The following is a 24,712-nucleotide window of genomic DNA, read 5'->3' as shown; positions in this document are numbered from 1 at the left end:
TATTCTAATGTTCTTAGCAATTTGAATATTTATCGGCATCGACAAATGACCAAATAAACAAGTTCCATCATCCAGCAACATCAATCACCTGAGATAGCTGCTACATAACCCCCCGGTGGCCACAACGGGTTAGCTCATTACTCATTTAGCTCACAGACTACAAGGTTGGTCACAAGCAGTACCACCACTGCAGTCACTCTCTCCATCACCTGTGTTCCCTTACCAACACCACTCCCAACCACCAATCACCAGGTGTATTCAACAACAACAACCACATCGACAAACTTCACCAGCCCTATTAGAGATATTTTCTGAAACACTAGCACGTGTCGGAAAGACGTTTTATAAAGAGGTCAAGTAACTATATATTCAAGTAACTATATATCCATCATGAGCCAACAGTCTAAGATGGACTTGGATATTACGAATTGCAGCCGTGGGCTGTGGCTGGTCAAGGTACCTAAATATTTGGGGGACAAATGGGCAGACTGTGCTGGCCATGACGTTGGAAAGCTTAAGATTACCAAGATGCCTGGTAAACCTCCGACAATAACCTTTAAATCTAGTGAACACACCTTGAAGGACGGGAAAATTCCTCGGGAGCACAAGGTAATTTCTCATAGTTTAAAAGAAATGACACTCGGAGTTCTTTCTGAACCAGATCTCGGCAGCAGCAGCTCGGATGCTGCAGTTTCCGAGACACAGCAATTGTCCTTTGAGGGACAAGTCATCCACAAACTAGAATGTCAGCCTGTAGTGGACGACTACTATATCAATCAGAAAAGGGAAGCTGTGAAGAAAGCTGCCCAGTCTCTTCATACGGTAAAGCTTATTGACAGACCCCTCAACGGCTATATGCCTATTTCACACCATAAACATAATGTTTATTTAGAGCAGAAGAAGGCAGAAGGCAAGACGATTCGTGATGATAAAGATAAGGTCATGGAGTTGTTGTTTGCTGCATTTGAAAAGCATCAGTATTACAATATTAAGGATCTCCACAAGATTACCCGACAACCAATCACATATCTAAAGGAGATCCTGAAAGACCTATGTAACTATAATGTTAAGAATCCTCACAAGAATATGTGGGAACTCAAGCCCGAGTACCGTCATTACAAGCTTGCCGAAAAGGCTGTGGAAAATTCAATGTATGATTAGGTTCATACTAAACTTTGTTTCACAGTACAAAGGTAAAGAAAACGTGAAAGATCCAGGCAAATATTAGCCTCATACTCCAAGTCTGAGGTTATGATCTACCTTGCGGTGCTTGTGCCTCTATCCGCTATTCTTTACTGCAAGCCACGGCCGCTGCTCTGTCCCGTCTTCCAGACTGTGCAGTATCAGGACGAGTGGCAGAATGTCACAGAGATCGTGGTGTTTCCCATCAACCAGATCCTCCTCAACACCGTGTTCCAAGTCAGTGATGTTCCCGTGACCTCCGTCACAGTCCAGACGGTGACGGCACCAGCCCTGCAGCTGGTAATGATTGAGGTGAAGGTGGTGGAGGTGACTAAGCCCCTGATGGTAATGAACGTCGACACTGTCACCACCATAGAAGCAGCATCGCCTTTAACTTACTTTTATGACACCATGAATATATCACAGATTCAATGTATCAATATCACGTGTTCATTGTATAGATATCATAAAAATAAATACTTATACAGAAGTTCTTCTTGCTTAACCTATTTTAGATCAATGTTTTGACTAAGAATATAAGAAAAATAGAAAATCGCTGCTTACAGTGATCTGTTGACGAAATAAGGCAAATAGGACACTGGGATTTATTTATCAAAGCATTAGTAATAAAAAACCTTGTGTTATTCTTCAGTTATATCCTGCTCTGGTTAGGCCCCATATACATCATGCAGTTTAGTTTCGATTGCCGTGTTATATGTTGGGAATCCTGACACCCAAATTATTAACCCCTGTCACCACAACATAAATTGGTTGTGACCAGAAACTAATTTTACTAACCATTATTTTCAAGTAGGTGAATGTCAGAAGTTTACTAGAAATCCATAACCGCGCAATTGCGTCAGTTACCACGTGCGATGACTGCTTTTTTTTTAACAAATTATTTAACAGTTGTGATTATGAGTTTCAAACGGCGAGGGAAGGGGAATAAAAACCAAAAATGGTTTCAAACCTCAATACAGGTAAGGAAATAAATAAAAATTATCAATAAATATAATGCATAGTGTAGCTATGCACCTCTAAATTAATTAAGTGCGTCTTGGAGAGTTGCGAAAGACAGGGGCCTTAAGAAGACTTTGATAAAGCCGCCTTCAAACGCCATAGCAACTTCAAATTCATTTGACGTTTTGGAGGACGAGTGCTGTGGAGAGACTGTGGATCGCGCAAAAGGGAAAGCAACGAAGAGAAACATAAGAACATAAGAACAAAGGTAACTGCAGAAGGCCTATTGGCCCATACGAGGCAGCTCCTATTCTATAACCACCCAATCCCACTCATATACTTGTCCAACCCGTGCTTGAAACAATCGAGGGACCCCACCTCCACAATGTTACGCGGCAATTGGTTCCACAAATCAACAACCCTGTTACTGAACCAGTATTTACCCAAGTCTTTCCTAAATCTAAACTTATCCAATTTATACCCATTGTTTCGTGTTATGTCCTGTGTTGATACTTTTAATACCCTACCAATATCCCCCCGGTTATGTCCATTCATCCACTTGTAAACCTCTATCATGTCACCCCTAACTCTTCGCCTTTTCAGTGAATGCAACTTAAGCTTTGTTAATCTTTCTTCATATGAAAGATTTCTAATTTGGGGAATTAACTTAGTCATCCTACGCTGGACACGTTCAAGTGAATTTATATCCATTCTATAATATGGCGACCAAAACTGAACTGCATAATCTAAATGGGGCCTAACTAGAGCAAGATATAACTTGAGAACCACACCAGGTGTCTTGTTACTAACGCTGCGATTAATAAATCCAAGTGTCCGATTTGCCTTATTACGAACATTTATGCATTGATCCTTTTGTTTTAAATTCTTACTAATCATAACTCCCAGATCCCTTTCGCAATCCGACTTCGCAATCACAACACCATCTAGCTCGTATCTTGTAACTCTATCATCATTACCTAACCTCAGAACTTTACATTTATCAGCATTAAACTGCATCTGCCAATCCTTTGACCATTTCAAAACCCTATCTAGATCAACTTGAAGTGATAGTGAGTCCTCCTCCGAATTAATTTCCCTACCGATTTTCGTATCATCGGCAAATTTGCAAATGTTGCTACTCAAACCTGAATCTAAATCATTTATATATATTATAAACAACAGAGGTCCCAGGACAGAGCCTTGAGGCACTCCACTTACAACATTTTCCCACTCTGACTTGATTCCATTTATACTAACTCTCTGTTTCCTTTGGTATAGCCATGCCCTAATCCAGCTTAATATAGCACCCCCAATACCATGAGACTCTATCTTTTTAATCAGTCTTTCATGTGGCACTGTATCAAAAGCTTTGCTAAAGTCAAGGTATACAACATCGCAATCCTTACCACTATCAACTGCCTCAACAATGCTAGAATAAAAAGATAACAAATTTGTTAAACATGAACGGCCATTTATAAAACCATGTTGCGACTCAATTATTAATTTATGTTTTTCAAGATGAAGACGAATTTTATTTGCTATTATAGATTCGAGTAACTTTCCCTATTCGAGTAACTTTCCCCTTTGTTTTGTCCATTCACCCACTTGTAAACCTCTATCATGTCACACCTAACTCTTCGCCTTTCCAGTGATGCAAGTTAAGCTTTGTTAATCTTTCTTCATATGAAAGATTTCTAATTTGGGGAATTAACTTAGTCATTCTATGCTGGACACGTTCAAGTGAATTTATATCCATTCTATAGTATGGCGACCAAAACTCAACTGTATAATCTAAATGGGGCCTAACCAGAGCAAGATATAGCTGAGGAACCACACCAGGTGTCTTGTTAATTACGCTTCGATTAATAAACCCTAGTGTCCTATTTGCCTTATTACGAACATTCAGGCATTGATTTTTTTGTTTTAAATTCTTACTAATCATAACTCCCAGATCCCTTTCGCAATCCGACTTCGCAATCTCAACACTTACCTTTATTCTTATGTTCTTAGACATATATGAATGAGATTAGGTGGTTATAAATAGCAGCTTTCTTGTGTGGGGCCAGTAGGACATCTGCAGTTACGTTTATTCTTATTTTCCTACGTTTAGATTTAGGAAATACCTGGGAAAATAGTGGTTCGGTAACATGGTTGTTGATTTGTGGAACCAATTATCGCATATCTTGATAGAAGTAGGATCCCTTGATTGTTTCAAGTATGCGTTGGACTTATATATTAATGGGATTGGGAAGATATAAATAGGTGCTGCCTCGTATGGGCCAATAGGCTTTCTGCAGTTACCTTCATTCTTGTTCCTAATTCCCTATTAATATCCCGTTTGATGTGTCCATCCATCCACTTGCACACCTCTACTAAGTCACTCCGAATTCTTGGCCTTTCTAGAGAATGCAAATTAGTACTACTTAGTCAATCTTTCTTCTAATATGCAGGATTAACTTTGTTATTCTCGTATGGGCCAATAGGCCTTCTGCAGTTACCTTCATTCTTATGTTCCTAATACCCTATTAATATCCCGTTTGATGTGTCCATCCATCCACTTGCACACCTCTACTAAGTCACTCCGAATTCTTGGCCGTTCTAGAGAATGCAAATTTGTACTACTTAGTTAATCTTTCTTCATATGACAAGTTTCTAATTTGCAGGATTAACTTTGTTATCCTACGCTGGGCGTGTTCTAGTGAATTTATATCAGAAAACGTATATTTTAACTTGTTAAAAATATTTTGATTCATATTCATAAACAGTCTACTCATGCACATGTATAAACATACATGCCTCGTATTGACAGTTTAACTTTATTCTAATGTTCTTAGCAATTTGAATATTTATCGGCATCGAGAAATGACCAAATAAACAAGTTCCATCATCCAGCAACATCAGTCACCTGAGATAGCTGCTACATAACCCCACGGTGGCCACAACGGGTTAGCTCATTACTCATTTAGCTCACAGACTACAAGGTTGGTCACAAGCAGTACCACCACTGCAGTCACTCTCTCCATCACCTGTGTTCCCTTACCAACACCACTCCCAACCACCAATCACCAGCTGTATTCAACAACAACCACCACATCGACAAACTTCGCCAGCCCTATTAGAGATATTTTCTGAAACACTAGCACGTGTCGGAAAGACGTTTTATAAAGAGGTCAAGTAACTATATATTCTCGTGTTTTCCATCATGAGCCAACAGTCTAAGATGGACTTGGATATTACGAATTGCAGCCGTGGGCTGTGGCTGGTCAAGGTACCTAAATATTTGGGGGACAAATGGGCAGACAGTGCTGGCCATGACGTTGGAAAGCTTAAGATTACCAAGGTGCCTGGTAAACCTCCGACAATAACCTTTAAATCTAGTGAACACACCTTGAAGGACGGGAAAATTCCTCGGGAGCACAAGGTAATTTCTCATAGTTTAAAAGAAATGACACTCGGAGTTCTTTCTGAACCAGATCTCGGCAGCAGCAGCTCGGATGCTGCAGTTTCCGAGACACAGCAATTGTCCTTTGAGGGACAAGTCATCCACAAACTAGAATGTCAGCCTGTAGTGGACGACTACTATATCAATCAGAAAAGGGAAGCTGTGAAGAAAGCTGCCCAGTCTCTTCATACGGTAAAGCTTATTGACAGACCCCTCAACGGCTATAAGCCTATTTCACACCATAAACATAATGTTTATTTAGAGCAGAAGAAGAAGGCAGAAGGCAAGACGATTCGTGATGATAAAGATAAGGTCATGGAGTTGTTGTTTGCTGCATTTGAAAAGCATCAGTATTACAATATTAAGGATCTCCACAAGATTACCCGACAACCAATCACATATCTAAAGGAGATCCTGAAAGACCTATGTAACTATAATGTTAAGAATCCTCACAAGAATATGTGGGAACTCAAGCCCGAGTACCGTCATTACAAGCTTGCCGAAAAGGCTGTGGAAAATTCAATGTATGATTAGGTTCATACTAAACTTTGTTTCACAGTACAAAGGTAAAGAAAACGTGAAAGATCCAGGCAAATATTAGCCTCATACTCCAAGTCTGAGGTTATGATCTACCTTGCGGTGCTTGTGCCTCTATCCGCTATCCTTTACTGCAAGCCACGGCCGCTGCTCTGTCCCGTCTTCCAGACTGTGCAGTATCAGGACGAGTGGCAGAATGTCACAGAGATCGTGGTGTTTCCCATCAACCAGATCCTCCTCAACACCGTGTTCCAAGTCAGTGATGTTCCCGTGACCTCCGTCACAGTCCAGACGGTGACGGCACCAGCCCTGCAGCTGGTAATGATTGAGGTGAAGGTGGTGGAGGTGACTAAGCCCCTGATGGTAATGAACGTCGACACTGTCACCACCATAGAAGCAGCATCGCCTTTAACTTACTTTTATGACACCTTGAATATATCACAGATTCAATGTATCAATATCACGTGTTCATTGTATAGATATCATAAAAATAAATACTTATACAGAAGTTCTTCTTGCTTAACCTATTTTAGATCAATTTAGATCAACATTTAGATCAATGTTTTGACTAAGAATATAAGAAAAATGGAAAATCGCTGCTTACAGTGATCTGTTGATGAAATAAGGCAAATAGGACACTGGGATTTATTTATCAAAGCATTAATAATAAAACACCTTGTGTTATTCTTCAGTTATATCCTGCTCTGGTTAGGCCCCATTTACATCATGCAGTTTAGTTTCGATTGCCGTGTTATATGTTGGGAATCCTGACACCCAAATTATTAACCCGTCACCACAACATAAATTGGTTGTGACCAGAAACTAATTTTACTAACCATTAATTTCAAGTAGGTGAATGTCAAAAGTTTTCTAGAAATCCATAACCGCGCAATTGCGTCAGTTACCACGTGCGATGACTGCTTTTTTTTAACAAATTATTTAACAGTTGTGATTATGAGTTTCAAACGGCGAGGGAAGGGGAATAAAAAGCAAAAATGGTTTCAAACCTCAATACAGGTAAGGAAATAAATAAAAATTATCAATAAATATAATGCATAGTGTAGCTATGCACCTCTAAATTAATTAAGTGCGTCATTTTGTGTTTAAATCCATGGAAAATAGTGGTTTTAAATCCGCGGAGTTGACGCGCACATTAATATCCAACCATAAGACTAAGCACTCACGTAAATTTATCCATTAATTGTGTGGATTATTTTCGTGTTAGGGTCAATACCATATTAATAAATACTCATCAAATACCAGAGTTGAAGAGATTACCCCATACTAATTATATATACATCACTCAAAATAAGAGTCTTTTATATAAAACCAAACAAAATACATAGCACTATTCCATTACTCCTCATTATTATGGTATATAAATTTATTGCCAAACCTTAACTGTAGTTCGGCAGGAGCCCAACTAAATGTTGCTCAATCTAGCCTAATCTATTGATTTGTGCTAAGCCACTAAGGATAGGAACATAAGAACAAAGGCAACTGCAGAAGGCCTGTTGGCCCATACTCGGTGGGAGCCCTGAGGACAGAGTTGGACTTTCTGCGGGAGGAGGTGCGTCAGATGAAAGAACAACGAGAAGTAACGAAGGAGGAGACCAGCAGTAAAGGGACCTCGTCTTGGAGAGTTGTGAAAGACAGGGGCCTTAAGAAGACTTTGATAAAGCCGCCTTCAAACGCCATAGCAACTTCCAATTCATTTGACGTTTTGGAGGACGAGTGCTGTGGAGAGACTGTGGATCGCGCAAAAGGGAAAGCAACGAAGAGAAAGGAAGCGCAGGCCCCTCAGAAAGTAAAGGAAGTACCTAAGCAAACATTAGTTGTGGGAGATTCCCAGATAAGGTATTTGGATAGAACGTTTTGTGCTAGAGATAGGGGGAACAGGTTAAGGGTTTGCTATCCCGGAGCTGGCATTGGTGATATTATAAACAACATGAATGATATTATGGCTGGTAATGGGAACAATCCCATTATTTGCATTAGCGTGGGAGGAAATGATGTTGGTCGAGTTAGGAGTGAGGAACTGATTCAGAGGTATAAAACAGCCATAGAGTTAGTTAGGAGCAAGGGAGGAATCCCGATCATATGTGGCATTCTTCCAAGAAAGGGAGTGGGAAATGAATGGATATCGAGGGCACTTGGTGTCAATTGCCGGCTGGAAAGATATTGCAAATCAAATGCAATATCTTTCATAGACAACTGGGAACACTTCTATGGAAGAAATGAAATGTATGCTCGTGATGGGGTGCATCTATCGAGAGCTGGGGTTGTTGCTGTTGCGAACTCGTTAGAAGAAGTGGTTAGGGGTGTTTGTTTGGGTTTAAACTGTTAGTAGATAGAGGTATGGGAATTGATTTGGAGGAAGGAGGTAATAAAAGTATGTGTTTGTGGGAGAAAGGAATTGGCAAAACGATCAGGGTGTCGGAAAATCCGACACCATTTAATAATCATACAGATAATAGCTGTATTGTATAAACAAGTTACCCATAGAAAACGTAACTTGTAGTGGAATTACCGTCTAAAGAAAACGGGATATCATCACCACATACTATTATAATTCACCAGCTATTCTGCTGGGAATTATTCTTAAATACATTAGTCTTTGGACTTTACCATCATAAAAACATCTTATATAAATTAACTTAATTATCAATATTAAAGTAGAGTAAATGTGACCCTTCTATCACCTTTGGAAATCTGGACAATGTAAGCCAGGCGTCAGGGTGAGGAGGGGGAGCCATTGTTGTGTCACCTCTGAGACGTGTGGAGCAAATTTAGCTCCTATCATATCTGGACAATGTCGGCCAGTAACGTCAATAGTATGGAGTGTTAAACAGCCGTTGTTTATACTAGACCAGAGGCTCACACGGGAGCAAATTCGGCTCCTGTTAATTTACTTGGACGTAGTGTTATGGAAGCCAAAGGTGTACCATTGTCAACACGCTGTCTACAAATTCAAGTTAAGTGTCTATCCGAAACCCGTTTATCATTCATTTATGGCCATTAATGTCAGGATATAGGGTGACCCGGTTAGATCGCGAAATCGCCTCAAACTAAAGGTAATTAAGCCAGGTCTTCATGTTCCATGTACTGTATAGTGTTTTCTCTGATATAGCTTGTCATATATAGGATTCTGGCTTCACAGCTAGCGCACTTTTGACAGGTCAAGACGAGGAAGCAAGATTTGTGCACCAGTTACTGGGGGATATGGAAGCTACCTCAAAGAGGATAATTTGGTGTCTACACCCTAGTTATACCTGGTGGTCTAACCTGCTGTACTATAAGATAAGGAACCTCTTCAATGTATGTAGTTAATTTTGTAGTTTGATTGGCTGCATATATATATAAACTATTAAACCCCCCCTAATGTGTAGAGGATCGATTTGTGAGATTATGAGATTATTGCAGAAATACAGTCCACTCATTATTATACAAATTGCTATCGAAGTATATAAATTAACGTAAATATAAATTCACATAAATTAAATAAATATAAATCTCACAGGTCGGTTCCCACATTATTTGGTCATCTTCGAACCGGATGACGGATTATTTGATCCTTTGAACCCACATTTGGTCATCTTAGTACCGGATGAACCAGTTAACCAGTGGATTCATTAAATATACTAGTGCAGTGTTATTTAAACAAAGCCAGTCAAAGACAGCGGCGAAGCCTCGTGGGAGCTCAGGAGCCTCCCTCAGTTCAGATCTGCCTCATCAGCGGTTTCATGCACACCCACAGATTTGGTGGCGTGTTATTCTATGAAATGACAGCGCTAATATAGAAGCCAGCCAAATTAGTGACTGTGTCGCGAGATTGTTCACGGATTTCGTGGTGTTACATTTCGCGAGAGATTATCTACGAATTTTGTGGACTTTATTTCGCGAGGTCACTAATAATATTTAATACTTCTTGATAATATTAGAAGTTTCATAGAGGCTAATAAAGAGGCTATTATCAATAATTGTGTATATTATTTCTCCAAATAGAGAATTATTTAATATATATTGCACTAGTGATCACAGTATAATATTTACTAATTGCCAACCCACAACAGGGTAGGATATTAACCATTGACTAGTTGAACTATTATCGTTCATCCTAGTCCCATTATTACCATAGTCAGTTGTACTATATTGATCAACCTAACACCATTAATGAATGGTCCAGACCCTATTTTGGGTGTAATTTTTATCAACTCGAATTGAGTTGTATATATAATAATTTACTTATGATCATTACACCTTTGAGTGATTAATTAGTGTCTCTACCATCCTAGGGTGATATAGAAGAGCTAACCTAAAGGTACTTCCAATGACACTGGTTTATCACTCAAATCATTAGTGTGGATGATTGTATATATATAATGTGTATTAATTTTAAGTGCTAACCTCTAGTAGAGGTAGGATTATTGCCTAGTGAGTGCAGAATTTACCCTAGGCTATCATTAGTGTTTGTTCAGTATTATGAGCAGCCCAAGTACAAGTCCCACAAGGCTTCACCAACTAGCCAGTATGGATAATGCAGGGAGAATGAAAAGAATCCTTGCAGGTCTTAAAGGCCACTTAACAAGACAGATCAAGAAATGTGAAGATTTGTCACAACAATCAACAGTTGATTATGCTGACCTGGAAAGCTATTATCAAGCAGCTGCAGGTAAATTTGAGCAAATCAAATGCCAAATAGCAACATATGTGGCTGAACTTGCCAACACTAATTTATCAGAAACAGAAATAGACGACATTATGGTTGATCTTGCGAATTATGAAGATCACACTCAGGCCACGTTACAGCCTTATGTCAAATTAATTGCCCAGAACAAGGCAACAGCAACAACAACAACAGTTGCATCTAATACGAGTCAAGCAGAAGCTCGACTCCCTCCAATTAATTTACCCACTTTCTCAGGAAAAGATGAGGAAGATTGGGACGAATTTTGGAACAAATTCGTTGACCTTGTAGACTCAAAACAATCTTTACCAAAGAGTAGTAAATTCTCTTATTTGCAAGGCCAATTATCAGGTGAGGCTAAAACAGTAGTATCCCATCTGAGATTAACTAATGACGGCTATGATCTGGCAGTAAAACTCCTCGAGGATAATTATGCTGATCCAGAAGTAAGAACATCACATTTAGTTCATGAGCTGTTGCATTTACCCCCACCGGAGGCTTCAGCTGATTCACTCCAAGTCTTCAAGCTGGAGGTAGAATCATTGATCAATGCCCTCAGCCTGACAGCAGATACAAACGGGGCTGAGTGGGTCTTGAAAATAATTGTCCAGGAGAAAATACCTAGGGACATATTGAGACAAATGAGTGCTCATTACAATAAAAGCATCTTATCTATGAATGAAATATCTGAAGGTTTAAAGTCAGTAGTTCATCAATTACGAACACATGACAAATTAAAACCACCAAGTAAACCCTCAGAAACCAATAATAGTAAACCACAGAGTACCAAAGGTACTCCAAATCAATCTAGACAATATAATTTAACACCAAAGTGGAACAGTGGCAGTGTGGGCGTATATGCAGTGGGACCCTCCAAGCCTATAGTTACTGTGTCATCCAAGAACGTGACACCAAAGGGTACTGGAAGCTATGGAACATGTTTGTTCTGCAATGAGAAACATTCAATGTACCACTGCTCTAATTATCCTGATAGTGACGCCCGTGTTGAGCGACTCAAAGATTTGCAACATTGCACGAGGTGCCTCAGGAAACATAACATCAACGACTGTGATACCCAATTACACACCTGTAATAGGTGTAACAAAGGTCAGCACCATGCAGCATTGTGCAGAGACACCAAAACAACGTCTCCAAACCCCAAGGTGGAAGATAGCATTCCCACCTCAGTACAGTACTGCAAGGTGCAACAAACAAAGAGTGTCCAATCGGCAAAGTCTAAAGGTAATACGACTTTGCCTACTGCCCAAATTACCATCCTGAATAAGAGGGCCAAGGTCCATACCCGTGGGTTGTTTGACCAAGGATCCCAAAGAACATACATCACTAAAAGGTTGGCAGATGAATTACAATTAAGGCCTGTAGCCCAGATGTCATTCAACATCTCAGGGTTTGTAACAGATGCAGGACCTCAAGTCTACCAGGTGGTACAACCATCAGTACGCTTAGGCAGGTACGTCTGTCGAGTACAAGCCATTGTGGTGGACAAAATACCAGTAGACCTACAAGTTCAAGGTCTGAGAGCAACAGCCAAATTCCTGAGAAATAGAGGAATAAAATTGGCAGATAATATTAAGTCTGATCACCTCACCGACTTCGATCTCCTTGTAGGGACAGACTATTGCCATCGATTCATCGGTAGCCCTACTAAATATCAGGGCATAACCATGTTAAAGTCTGCAGGAGGTAAATTACTCTCAGGCCCAGTATCAAGCCTGAGGAGACCTATGCCTGCAGATAAACAATACCAGTAGAAATCTAAATTTGTCAGCTGATTATATTTCTCCAGTAGCATTATACTAAGGAGATTACAGCTGACTATAGTAACAGAGGTTGATGTTAGTATCATCATTTAAAGCTGGAGATGAGTTCATGAGGCCTCAGTGGCAAATCAGTGAACAGTAGCCTAAAACAGCTACAAGTCACTGCGACCAATGTCACTGAACCCACTGCAGTCTCAGAACCATACTTTACTTTAATGATGAGCTATTCAATCCTCTGAATCAATTAATTAAATTAAACCCCAGTAAATCTGATGACTGATTTGATACATTTATTATTTAATCAAGATGTATTCCATGGGCCTCAGTGTTTATATATCAGTGACCAGTTACCTGAAGAAACTTCAAGTTATATCTAATGTCACTGATCTCACTGCAGTCCCTGAATCATACTTGACTGTAGTACTTGATCACATTCAGTCTTCTGGGTTAAATAATATGTAATAAGGCTTGAATATTAGCCTTTCAAGAGTTGACAGGGAAATGAAATCGCATTAGACTTCTAACCCCTACAACTCTAGTACGGGACATCCGTCCTGTACGAACAGACACACAAATGTGTGATTACTAACTACTAACATCAAATTAATGTAATAATTCGAAGGAGGAGTATCGGTGTTCGTCTGTTCTAAACAGGACTTCGACCCGTGAGCAGCCCCCTGGGGAATTATGTCGGAAAATCCGACACCATTTAATAATCATACAGATAATAGCTGTATTGTATAAACAAGTTACCCATAGAAAACGTAACTTGTAGTGGAATTACCGTCTAAAGAAAACGGGATATCATCACCACATACTATTATAATTCACCAGCTATTCTGCTGGGAATTATTCTTAAATACATTAGTCTTTGGACTTTACCATCATAAAAACATCTTATATAAATTAACTTAATTATCAATATTAAAGTAGAGTAAATGTGACCCTTCTATCACCTTTGGAAATCTGGACAATGTAAGCCAGGCGTCAGGGTGAGGAGGGGGAGCCATTGTTGTGTCACCTCCGAGACGTGTGGAGCAAATTTAGCTCCTATCATATCTGGACAATGTCGGCCAGTAACGTCAATAGTATGGAGTGTTAAACAGCCATTGTTTATACGAGACCAGAGGCTCACACGGGAGCAAATACGGCTCCTGTTAAATTTACTTGGACGTAGTGTTATGGAAACCAAAGGTGTACCATTTTTCAACACGCTGTCTACATATCAAGTTAAGTGTTCTTTCCGAAACCCGTTTATCATTCATTTATGGCCATTAATGTCATGATATAGGGTGATCCGGTTAGATCACGTGGAAGCCTCAAACTAAAGGTAATTAAGCCAGGTCTTTAATGTTCCATGTACTGTATAGTGTTTTCTCTGATATAGCTTGTCATATATAGGATTCTGGCTTCACAGCTAGCGCACTTTTGACAGGTCAAGACGAGGAAGCAAGATTTGTGCACCAGTTACTGGGGGATATGGAAGCTACCTCAAAGAGGATAATTTGGTGTCTACACCCTAGTTATACCTGGTGGTCTAACCTGCTGTACTATAAGATAAGGAACCTCTTCAATGTATGTAGTTAATTTTGTAGTTTGATTGGCTGCATATATATATAAACTATTAAACCCCCCCTAATGTGTAGAGGATCGATTTGTGAGATTATGAGATTATTGCAGAAATACAGTCCACTCATTATTATACAAATTGCTATCGAAGTATATAAATTAACGTAAATATAAATTCACATAAATTAAATAAATATAAATCTCACAGGTCGGTTCCCACACAGGGAAAGAGAAGGTCCGCAAAAAAACAATTCACTTAGGGTATATTACACTAACAGTAGAAGTCTAAGAAATAAAATTAACGAATTAAATACTCTTGTCTGCACAGAAAAAATAGATATTATTGCACTTACCGAAACGTGGATGAATGTAGAAAATAGAGAACTATTAGCTGAATATCAAATATATGGATTTAAACTATTTCACACAGATAGATATATTAGACGAGGAGGTGGAGTAGCCATATATGTTAGGGACAATTTGAAATGTAGTCTCAAAGAGGGAATCAAAACAGAGCCACACACAGAAACTATTTGGATTGAATTAAACGAAAAAGCTAATATTATTATAATAGGAGTAATATATAGGCCACCAAATTTAGACAGAATGGAAGCAAAGCATCTATGGGATGAAATATCTAGAGCATCTAGATCTAACAGTATTTATGTCATGGGTGACTTTAATTTTAGCGGAATAAACTGGTTGAACAAAACAGGGAATAGTGAAGCAGAAGATTTTCTAGAATTAATTGACGATTGTTTTCTTACGCAACACATTAAGGAACCAACACGGGAAAATAATATTTTAGATTTAGTGTTAACTAACAGGGAAACGCAAATTAATGACATCGAAATAGGGAGTGAGCTAGGGAGCAGTGATCACAAAGAAATCAGATTTAGCATAGAATGGAATAGACCAGTAGGAGAAAATTCTGTTAAAGTGCCAGATTTTCGAAAAGCTGATTTTAATAGCCTAAGAAATTTTTTGGGTCAAATTGATTGGAAAGTCTTGGGTATGGGGTGTGGGCCGGTCTTGGAGCGAGACATGAACCCAGTGATAGGTGACTTAAATGGGGATTTCGATGTGGATTCAATATATAACTTACTTAAGAATATTCTAAACAAAGCACAGAAACGTAGTATACCATACAAATTGAATAGATCGAATACTAATGACCCAAAGTGGATAACAAAGAATTTGAAGAACCTTATAGGTAAAAAGAGAGCTTGGTACAAAAGGATTAAAAATGGGGAGGTCACTTTAGAACAGGAATTCATACAACTGGTTAGAAATGTTAAAAAAGAGATAAGGAAAGCAAAAAGAAACTATGAAGTTCGCATAGCAGGGCAAGCAAAGAAGAACATAAGAAGAACATAAGAACAAAGGTAACTGCAGAAGGCCTATTGGCCCATACGAGGCAGCTCCTATTCTATAACCACCCAATCCCACTCATATACTTGTCCAACCCGTGCTTGAAACAATCGAGGGACCCCACCTCCACAATGTTACGCTGCAATTGGTTCCACAAATCAACAACCCTGTTACTGAACCAGTATTTACCCAAGTCTTTCCTAAATCTAAACTTATCCAATTTATATCCATTGTTTCGTGTTCTGTCCTGTGTTGATACTTTTAATACCCTATTAATATCCCCCCGGTTATGTCCATTCATCCACTTGTAAACCTCTATCATGTCACCCCTAACTCTTCGCCTTTCCAGTGAATGCAACTTAAGCTTTGTTAATCTTTCTTCATATGAAAGATTTCTAATTTGGGGAATTAACTTAGTCATCCTACGCTGGACACGTTCAAGTGAATTTATATCCATTCTATAATATGGCGACCAAAACTGAACTGCATAATCTAAATGGGGCCTAACTAGAGCACGATATAGCTTGAGAACCACACCAGGTGTCTTGTTACTAACGCTGCGATTAATAAATCCAAGTGTCCGATTTGCCTTATTACGAACATTTATGCATTGATCCTTTTGTTTTAAATTCTTACTAATCATAACTCCCAGATCCCTTTCGCAATCCGACTTCGCAATCACAACACCATCTAGCTCGTATCTTGTAACTCTATCATCATTACCTAACCTCAGAACTTTACATTTATCAGCATTAAACTGCATCTGCCAATCCTTTGACCATTTCAAAACCCTATCTAGATCAACTTGAAGTGATAGTGAGTCCTCCTCCGAATTAATTTCCCTACCGATTTTCGTATCATCGGCAAATTTGCAAATGTTGCTACTCAAACCTGAATCTAAATCATTTATATATATTATAAACAACAGAGGTCCCAGGACAGAGCCTTGAGGCACTCCACTTACAACATTTTCCCACTCTGACTTGATTCCATTTATACTAACTCTCTGTTTCCTTTGGTATAGCCATGCCCTAATCCAGCTTAATATAGCACCCCCAATACCATGAGACTCTATTTTTTTAATCAGTCTTTCATGTGGCACTGTATCAAAAGCTTTGCTAAAGTCAAGGTATACAACATCGCAATCCTTACCACTATCAACTGCCTCAACAATGCTAGAATAAAAAGATAACAAATTTGTTAAACATGAACGGCCATTTATAAAACCATGTTGCGACTCAATTATTAATTTATGTTTTTCAAGACAAATCCTAAAGGGTTTTTTCAGTTATATCGTACTAAGACTAGGGAAAGGATAGGTCCATTAAAAACTGAGACAGGTCAAATAACAGATAGTGATGAAGAGATGAGTAGTATTTTTAATAAATATTTTGTATCTGTATTTACTAAAGAGGAACTTAACAATATGCCTTCAGCCGAACAAGTCTATGTGGGTGGGGACGAGGACAGGTTGACGAGTTTAGCAGTTACCAGGGAGGATGTTCTTAAACAAATAGTAAAACTCAAACCAAACAAATCCCCAGGGCCGGATGAAGTGTTTGCCAGGGTGCTTAAAGAATGCAAAGAGGAGCTTTGTGACCCACTGTCAACCATATTTAATAAGAACAAAGGTAACTGCAGAAGGCCTATTGGCCCATACGAGGCAGCTCCTATTCTATAACCACCCAATCCCACTCAGTCCAACCCGTGCTTGAAACAATAAGAACATAAGAACATAAGAACAAAGGTAACTGCAGAAGGCCTATTGGCCCATACGAGGCAGCTCCTATTCTATAACCACCCAATCCCACTCATATACTTGTCCAACCCGTGCTTGAAACAATCGAGGGACCCCACCTCCACAATGTTACGCGGCAATTGGTTCCACAAATCAACAACCCTGTTACTGAACCAGTATTTACCCAAGTCTTTCCTAAATCTAAACTTATCCAATTTATATCCATTGTTTCGTGTTCTGTCCTGTGTTGATACTTTTAATACCCTATTAATATCCCCCCGGTTATGTCCATTCATCCACTTGTAAACCTCTATCATGTCACCCCTAACTCTTCGCCTTTCCAGTGAATGCAACTTAAGCTTTGTTAATCTTTCTTCATATGAAAGATTTCTAATTTGGGGAATTAACTTAGTCATCCTACGCTGGACACGTTCAAGTGAATTTATATCCATTCTATAATATGGCGACCAAAACTGAACTGCATAATCTAAATGGGGCCTAACTAGAGCAAGATATAGCTTGAGAACCACACCAGGTGTCTTGTTACTAACGCTGCGATTAATAAATCCAAGTGTCCGATTTGCCTTATTACGAACATTTATGCATTGATCCTTTTGTTTTAAATTCTTACTAATCATAACTCCCAGATCCCTTTCGCAATCCGACTTCGCAATCACAACACCATCTAGCTCGTATCTTGTAACTCTATCATCATTACCTAACCTCAGAACTTTACATTTATCAGCATTAAACTGCATCTGCCAATCCTTTGACCATTTCAAAACCCTATCTAGATCAACTTGAAGTGATAGTGAGTCCTCCTCCGAATTAATTTCCCTACCGATTTTCGTATCATCGGCAAATTTGCAAATGTTGCTACTCAAACCTGAATCTAAATCATTTATATATATTATAAACAACAGAGGTCCCAGGACAGAGCCTTGAGGCACTCCACTTACAACATTTTCCCACTCTGACTTGATTCCATTTATACTAACTCTCTGTTTCCTTTGGTATAGCCATGCCCTAATCCAGCTTAATATAGCACCCCCAATACCATGAGACTCTATTTTTTTAATCAGTCTTTCATGTGGCACTGTATCAAAAGCTTTGCTAAAGTCAAGGTATACAACATCGCAATCCTTACCACTATCAACTGCCTCAACAATGCTAGAATAAAAAGATAACAAATTTGTTAAACATGAACGGCCATTTATAAAACCATGTTGCGACTCAATTATTAATTTATGTTTTTCAAGATGAAGACGAATTTTATTTGCTATTATAGATTCGAGTAACTTTCCCACAATAGACGTTAGGCTAATTGGTCGATAGTTAGACGCAAGTGATCTATCTCCTTTCTTAAAAACTGGTATCACATTAGCAACTTTCCAAAACTCTGGCACTCTGCCTGACTCTATTGATTTATTAAATATGGTTGACAGTGGGTCACAAAGCTCCTCTTTGCATTCTTTAAGCACCCTAGCAAACACTTCATCCGGCCCTGGGGATTTGTTTGGTTTGAGTTTTACTATTTGTTTAAGAACATCCTCCCTGGTAACTGCTAAACTCGTCAACCTGTCCTCGTCCCCACCCACATAGACTTGTTCGGCTGAAGGCATATTGTTAAGTTCCTCTTTAGTAAATACAGATACAAAATATTTATTAAAAATACTACTCATCTCTTCATCACTATCTGTTATTTGACCTGTCTCAGTTTTTAATGGACCTATCCTTTCCCTAGTCTTAGTACGATATAACTGAAAAAACCCTTTAGGATTTGTCTTTGCTTGCCCTGCTATGCGAACTTCATAGTTTCTTTTTGCTTTCCTTATCTCTTTTTTAACATTTCTAACCAGTTGTACGAATTCCTGTTCTAAAGTGACCTCCCCATTTTTAATCCTTTTGTACCAAGCTCTCTTTTTACCTATAAGGTTCTTCAAATTCTTTGTTATCCACTTTGGGTCATTAGTATACGATCTATTCAATTTGTATGGTATACTACGTTCCTGTGCTTTGTTTAGAATATTCTTAAATAAGTTATATATTGAATCCACATCGAAATCCCCATTTAAGTCACCTATCGCTGGGTTCATGTCTCGCTCCAAGACCGGCCCACACCCCATACCCAAGCCTTTCCAATCAATTTGACCCAAAAAATTTCTTAGGCTATTAAAATCAGCTTTTCGAAAATCTGGCACTTTAACAGAATTTTCTCCTACTGGTCTATTCCATTCTATGCTAAATCTGATTTCTTTGTGATCACTGCTCCCTAGCTCACTCCCTATTTCGATGTCATTAATTTGCGTTTCCCTGTTAGTTAACACTAAATCTAAAATATTATTTTCCCGTGTTGGTTCCTTAATGTGTTGCGTAAGAAAGCAATCGTCAATTAATTCTAGAAAATCTTCTGCTTCACTATTCCCTGTTTTGTTCAACCAGTTTATTCCGCTAAAATTAAAGTCACCCATGACATAAATACTGTTAGATCTAGATGCTCTAGATATTTCATCCCATAGATGCTTTGCTTCCATTCTGTCTAAATTTGGTGGCCTATATATTACTCCTATTATAATATTATTAGCTTTTTCGTTTAATTCAATCCAAATAGTTTCTGTGTGTGGCTCTGTTTTGATTCCCTCTTTGAGACTACATTTCAAATTGTCCCTAACATATATGGCTACTCCACCTCCTCGTCTAATATATCTATCTGTGTGAAATAGTTTAAATCCATATATTTGATATTCAGCTAATAGTTCTCTATTTTCTACATTCATCCACGTTTCGGTAAGTGCAATAATATCTATTTTTTCTGTGCAGACAAGAGCATTTAATTCGTTAATTTTATTTCTTAGACTTCTACTGTTAGTGTAATATACCCTAAGTGAATTGTTATTTTGCGGACCTTCTCTTTCCCTGATCGTTTTGCCAATTCCTTTCTCCCACAAACACATACTTTTATTACCTCCTTCCTCCAAATCAATTCCCATACCTCTATCTACTAACAGTTTAAACCCAAACAAACACCTCTAACCACTTCTTCTAGCGAGTTCGCAACAGCAACAACCCCAGCTCTCGATAGATGCACCCCATCACGAGCATACATTTCATTTCTTCCATAGAAGTGTTCCCAGTTGTCTATGAAAGATATTGCATTTGATTTGCAATATCTTTCCTGACTCTATTAATAAATCAATAGAGTCAGGCAGAGTGCCAGAGTTTTGGAAAGTTGCTAATGTGATACCAGTTTTTAAGAAAGGAGATAGATCACTTGCGTCTAACTATCGACCAATTAGCCTAACGTCTATTGTGGGAAAGTTACTCGAATCTATAATAGCAAATAAAATTCGTCTTCATCTTGAAAAACATAAATTAATAATTGAGTCGCAACATGGTTTTATAAATGGCCGTTCATGTTTAACAAATTTGTTGTCTTTTTATTCTAGCATTGTTGAGGCAGTTGATAGTGGTAAGGATTGCGATGTTGTATACCTTGACTTTAGCAAAGCTTTTGATACAGTGCCACATGAAAGACTGATTAAAAAGATAGAGTCTCATGGTATTGGGGGTGCTATATTAAGCTGGATTAGGGCATGGCTATACCAAAGGAAACAGAGAGTTAGTATAAATGGAATCAAGTCAGAGTGGGAAAATGTTGTAAGTGGAGTGCCTCAAGGCTCTGTCCTGGGACCTCTGTTGTTTATAATATATATAAATGATTTAGATTCAGGTTTGAGTAGCAACATTTGCAAATTTGCCGATGATACGAAAATCGGTAGGGAAATTAATTCGGAGGAGGACTCACTATCACTTCAAGTTGATCTAGATAGGGTTTTGAAATGGTCAAAGGATTGGCAGATGCAGTTTAATGCTGATAAATATAAAGTTCTGAGGTTAGGTAATGATGATAGAGTTACAAGATACGAGCTAGATGGTGTTGTGATTGCGAAGTCGGATTGCGAAAGGGATCTGGGAGTTATGATTAGTAAGAATTTAAAACAAAAGGATCAATGCATAAATGTTCGTAATAAGGCAAATCGGACACTTGGATTTATTAATCGCAGCGTTAGTAACAAGACACCTGGTGTGGTTCTCAAGCTATATCTTGCTCTAGTTAGGCCCCATTTAGATTATGCAGTTCAGTTTTGGTCGCCATATTATAGAATGGATATAAATTCACTTGAACGTGCCCAGCGTAGGATGACTAAGTTAATTCCCCAAATTAGAAATCTTTCATATGAAGAAAGATTAACAAAGCTTAAGTTGCATTCACTGGAAAGGCGAAGAGTTAGGGGTGACATGATAGAGGTTTACAAGTGGATGAATGGACATAACCGGGGGGATATTAATAGGGTATTGAAAGTATCAACACAGGACAGAACACGAAACAATGGGTATAAATTGGATAAGTTTAGATTTAGGAAAGACTTGGGTAAATACTGGTTCAGTAACAGGGTTGTTGATTTGTGGAACCAATTGCCGCGTAACATTGTGGAGGTGGGGTCCCTCGATTGTTTCAAGCACGGGTTGGACAAGTATATGAGTGGGATTGGGTGGTTATAGAATAGGAGCTGCCTCGTATGGGCCAATAGGCCTTCTGCAGTTACCTTTGTTCTTATGTTCTTATACGAGGCAGCTCCTATTTATAACCACCCAATCCCACTCATATACATGTCCAACCCACACTTGAAACAATCGAGGGACCCCACCTCCACAATGTTACGCGGCAATTGGTTTCACAAATCAACAACCCTGTTACTGAACCAGTATTTACCCAAGTCTTTCCTAAATCTAATCTTATCCTATTTATAACCATTGTTTCGTGTTCTGTCTTGTGTTGATACTTTTATTACCCTATTAATATCCCCATTGTTTTGTCCATTCACCCACTTGTAAACCTCTATCATGTCACACCTAACTCTTCGCCTTTCCAGTGATGCAAGTTAAGCTTTGTTAATCTTTCTTCATATGAAAGATTTCTAATTTGGGGAATTAACTTAGTCATTCTATGCTGGACACGTTCAAGTGAATTTATATCCATTCTATAGTATGGCGACCAAAACTCAACTGTATAATCTAAATGGGGCCTAACCAGAGCAAGATATAGCTGAGGAACCACACCAGGTGTCTTGTTAATTACGCTTCGATTAATAAACCCTAGTGTCCTATTTGCCTTATTACGAACATTCAGGCATTGATTTTTTTGTTTTAAATTCTTACTAATCATAACTCCCAGATCCCTTTCGCAATCCGACTTCGCAATCTCAACACTTACCTTTATTCTTATGTTCTTAGACATATATGAATGAGATTAGGTGGTTATAAATAGCAGCTTTCTTGTGTGGGGCCAGTAGGACATCTGCAGTTACGTTTATTCTTATTTTCCTACGTTTAGATTTAGGAAATACCTGGGAAAATAGTGGTTCGGTAACATGGTTGTTGATTTGTGGAACCAATTATCGCATATCTTGATAGAAGTAGGATCCCTTGATTGTTTCAAGTATGCGTTGGACTTATATATTAATGGGATTGGGAAGATATAAATAGGTGCTGCCTCGTATGGGCCAATAGGCTTTCTGCAGTTACCTTCATTCTTGTTCCTAATTCCCTATTAATATCCCGTTTGATGTGTCCATCCATCCACTTGCACACCTCTACTAAGTCACTCCGAATTCTTGGCCTTTCTAGAGAATGCAAATTAGTACTACTTAGTCAATCTTTCTTCATATGACAAGTTTCTAATATGCAGGATTAACTTTGTTATTCGCGTATGGGCCAATAGGCCTTCTGCAGTTACCTTCATTCTTATGTTCCTAATACCCTATTAATATCCCGTTTGATGTGTCCATCCATCCACTTGCACACCTCTACTAAGTCACTCCGAATTCTTGGCCGTTCTAGAGAATGCAAATTTGTACTACTTAGTTAATCTTTCTTCATATGACAAGTTTCTAATTTGCAGGATTAACTTTGTTATCCTACGCTGGGCGTGTTCTAGTGAATTTATATCAGAAAACGTATATTTTAACTTGTTAAAAATATTTTGATTCATATTCATAAACAGTCTACTCATGCACATGTATAAACATACATGCCTCGTATTGTCAGTTTAACTTTATTCTAATGTTCTTAGCAATTTGAATATTTATCGGCATCGAGAAATGACCAAATAAACAAGTTCCATCATCCAGCAACATCAATCACCTGAGATAGCTGCTACATAACCCCCCGGTGGCCACAACGGGTTAGCTCATTACTCATTTAGCTCACAGACTACAAGGTTGGTCACAAGCAGTACCACCACTGCAGTCACTCTCTCCATCACCTGTGTTCCCTTACCAACACCACTCCCAACCACCAATCACCAGGTGTATTCAACAACAACAACCACATCGACAAACTTCACCAGCCCTATTAGAGATATTTTCTGAAACACTAGCACGTGTCGGAAAGACGTTTTATAAAGAGGTCAAGTAACTATATATTCTCGTGTTTTCCATCATGAGCCAACAGTCTAAGATGGACTTGGATATTACGAATTGCAGCCTGTGGGCTGTGGCTGGTCAAGGTACCTAAATATTTGGGGGACAAATGGGCAGACTGTGCTGGCCATGACGTTGGAAAGCTTAAGATTACCAAGGTGCCTGGTAAACCTCCGACAATAACCTTTAAATCTAGTGAACACACCTTGAAGGACGGGAAAATTCCTCGGGAGCACAAGGTAATTTCTCATAGTTTAAAAGAAATGACACTCGGAGCTCTTTCTGAACCAGATCTCGGCAGCAGCAGCTCGGATGCTGCAGTTTCCGAGACACAGCAATTGTCCTTTGAGGGACAAGTCATCCACAAACTAGAATGTCAGCCTGTAGTGGACGACTACTATATCAATCAGAAAAGGGAAGCTGTGAAGAAAGCTGCCCAGTCTCTTCATACGGTAAAGCTTATTGACAGACCCCTCAACGGCTATAAGCCTATTTCACACCATAAACATAATGTTTATTTAGAGCAGAAGAAGAAGGCAGAAGGCAAGACGATTCGTGATGATAAAGATAAGGTCATGGAGTTGTTGTTTGCTGCATTTGAAAAGCATCAGTATTACAATATTAAGGATCTCCACAAGATTACCCGACAACCAATCACATATCTAAAGGAGATCCTGAAAGACCTATGTAACTATAATGTTAAGAATCCTCACAAGAATATGTGGGAACTCAAGCCCGAGTACCGTCATTACAAGCTTGCCGAAAAGGCTGTGGAAAATTCAATGTATGATTAGGTTCATACTAAACTTTGTTTCACAGTACAAAGGTAAAGAAAATGTGAAAGATCCAGGCAAATATTAGCCTCATACTCCAAGTCTGAGGTTATGATCTACCTTGCGGTGCTTGTGCCTCTATCCGCTATCCTCACAACGAGAAGTAACGAAGGAGGAGACCAGCAGTAAA

At 38.9% G+C, this 24,712-nt stretch overlaps 2 protein-coding genes across 2 annotated transcripts; both read left to right on the top strand.

Annotated features, from left to right (window-relative positions):
* Window positions 1-390: 390 nt before the first annotated feature.
* On the top strand, window positions 391-1,161 carry LOC123773541 (general transcription factor IIF subunit 2-like). The gene has a single exon (XM_045767332.1). It carries the CDS (start codon window positions 391-393, stop codon window positions 1,159-1,161), a length of 771 nt encoding a protein of 256 aa, XP_045623288.1.
* Window positions 1,162-5,344: 4,183 nt separating this feature from the next.
* Window positions 5,345-6,118, top strand: LOC123773540 (general transcription factor IIF subunit 2-like). Its single transcript, XM_045767331.1, has one exon. It carries the CDS (start codon window positions 5,345-5,347, stop codon window positions 6,116-6,118), a length of 774 nt encoding a protein of 257 aa, XP_045623287.1.
* The last annotated feature ends 18,594 nt before the right edge of the window (window positions 6,119-24,712 follow it).

This window comes from Procambarus clarkii, chromosome 72, assembly GCF_040958095.1.
Source record: "Procambarus clarkii isolate CNS0578487 chromosome 72, FALCON_Pclarkii_2.0, whole genome shotgun sequence".
NCBI lineage: Eukaryota > Metazoa > Arthropoda > Malacostraca > Decapoda > Cambaridae > Procambarus > Procambarus clarkii.
The sequence above is the reverse complement of the archived record's forward strand: the minus strand, read 5'-3'. Positions and strand labels throughout refer to the sequence as shown.

What these genes read in the sequence shown, in the direction of transcription:
- LOC123773540 (XM_045767331.1), top strand. Translation starts at nt 5,345, where the DNA reads ATGAGCCAACAGTCTAAGATGGACTTGGATATTACGAATTGCAGCCGT.
- LOC123773541 (XM_045767332.1), top strand. Translation starts at nt 391, where the DNA reads ATGAGCCAACAGTCTAAGATGGACTTGGATATTACGAATTGCAGCCGT.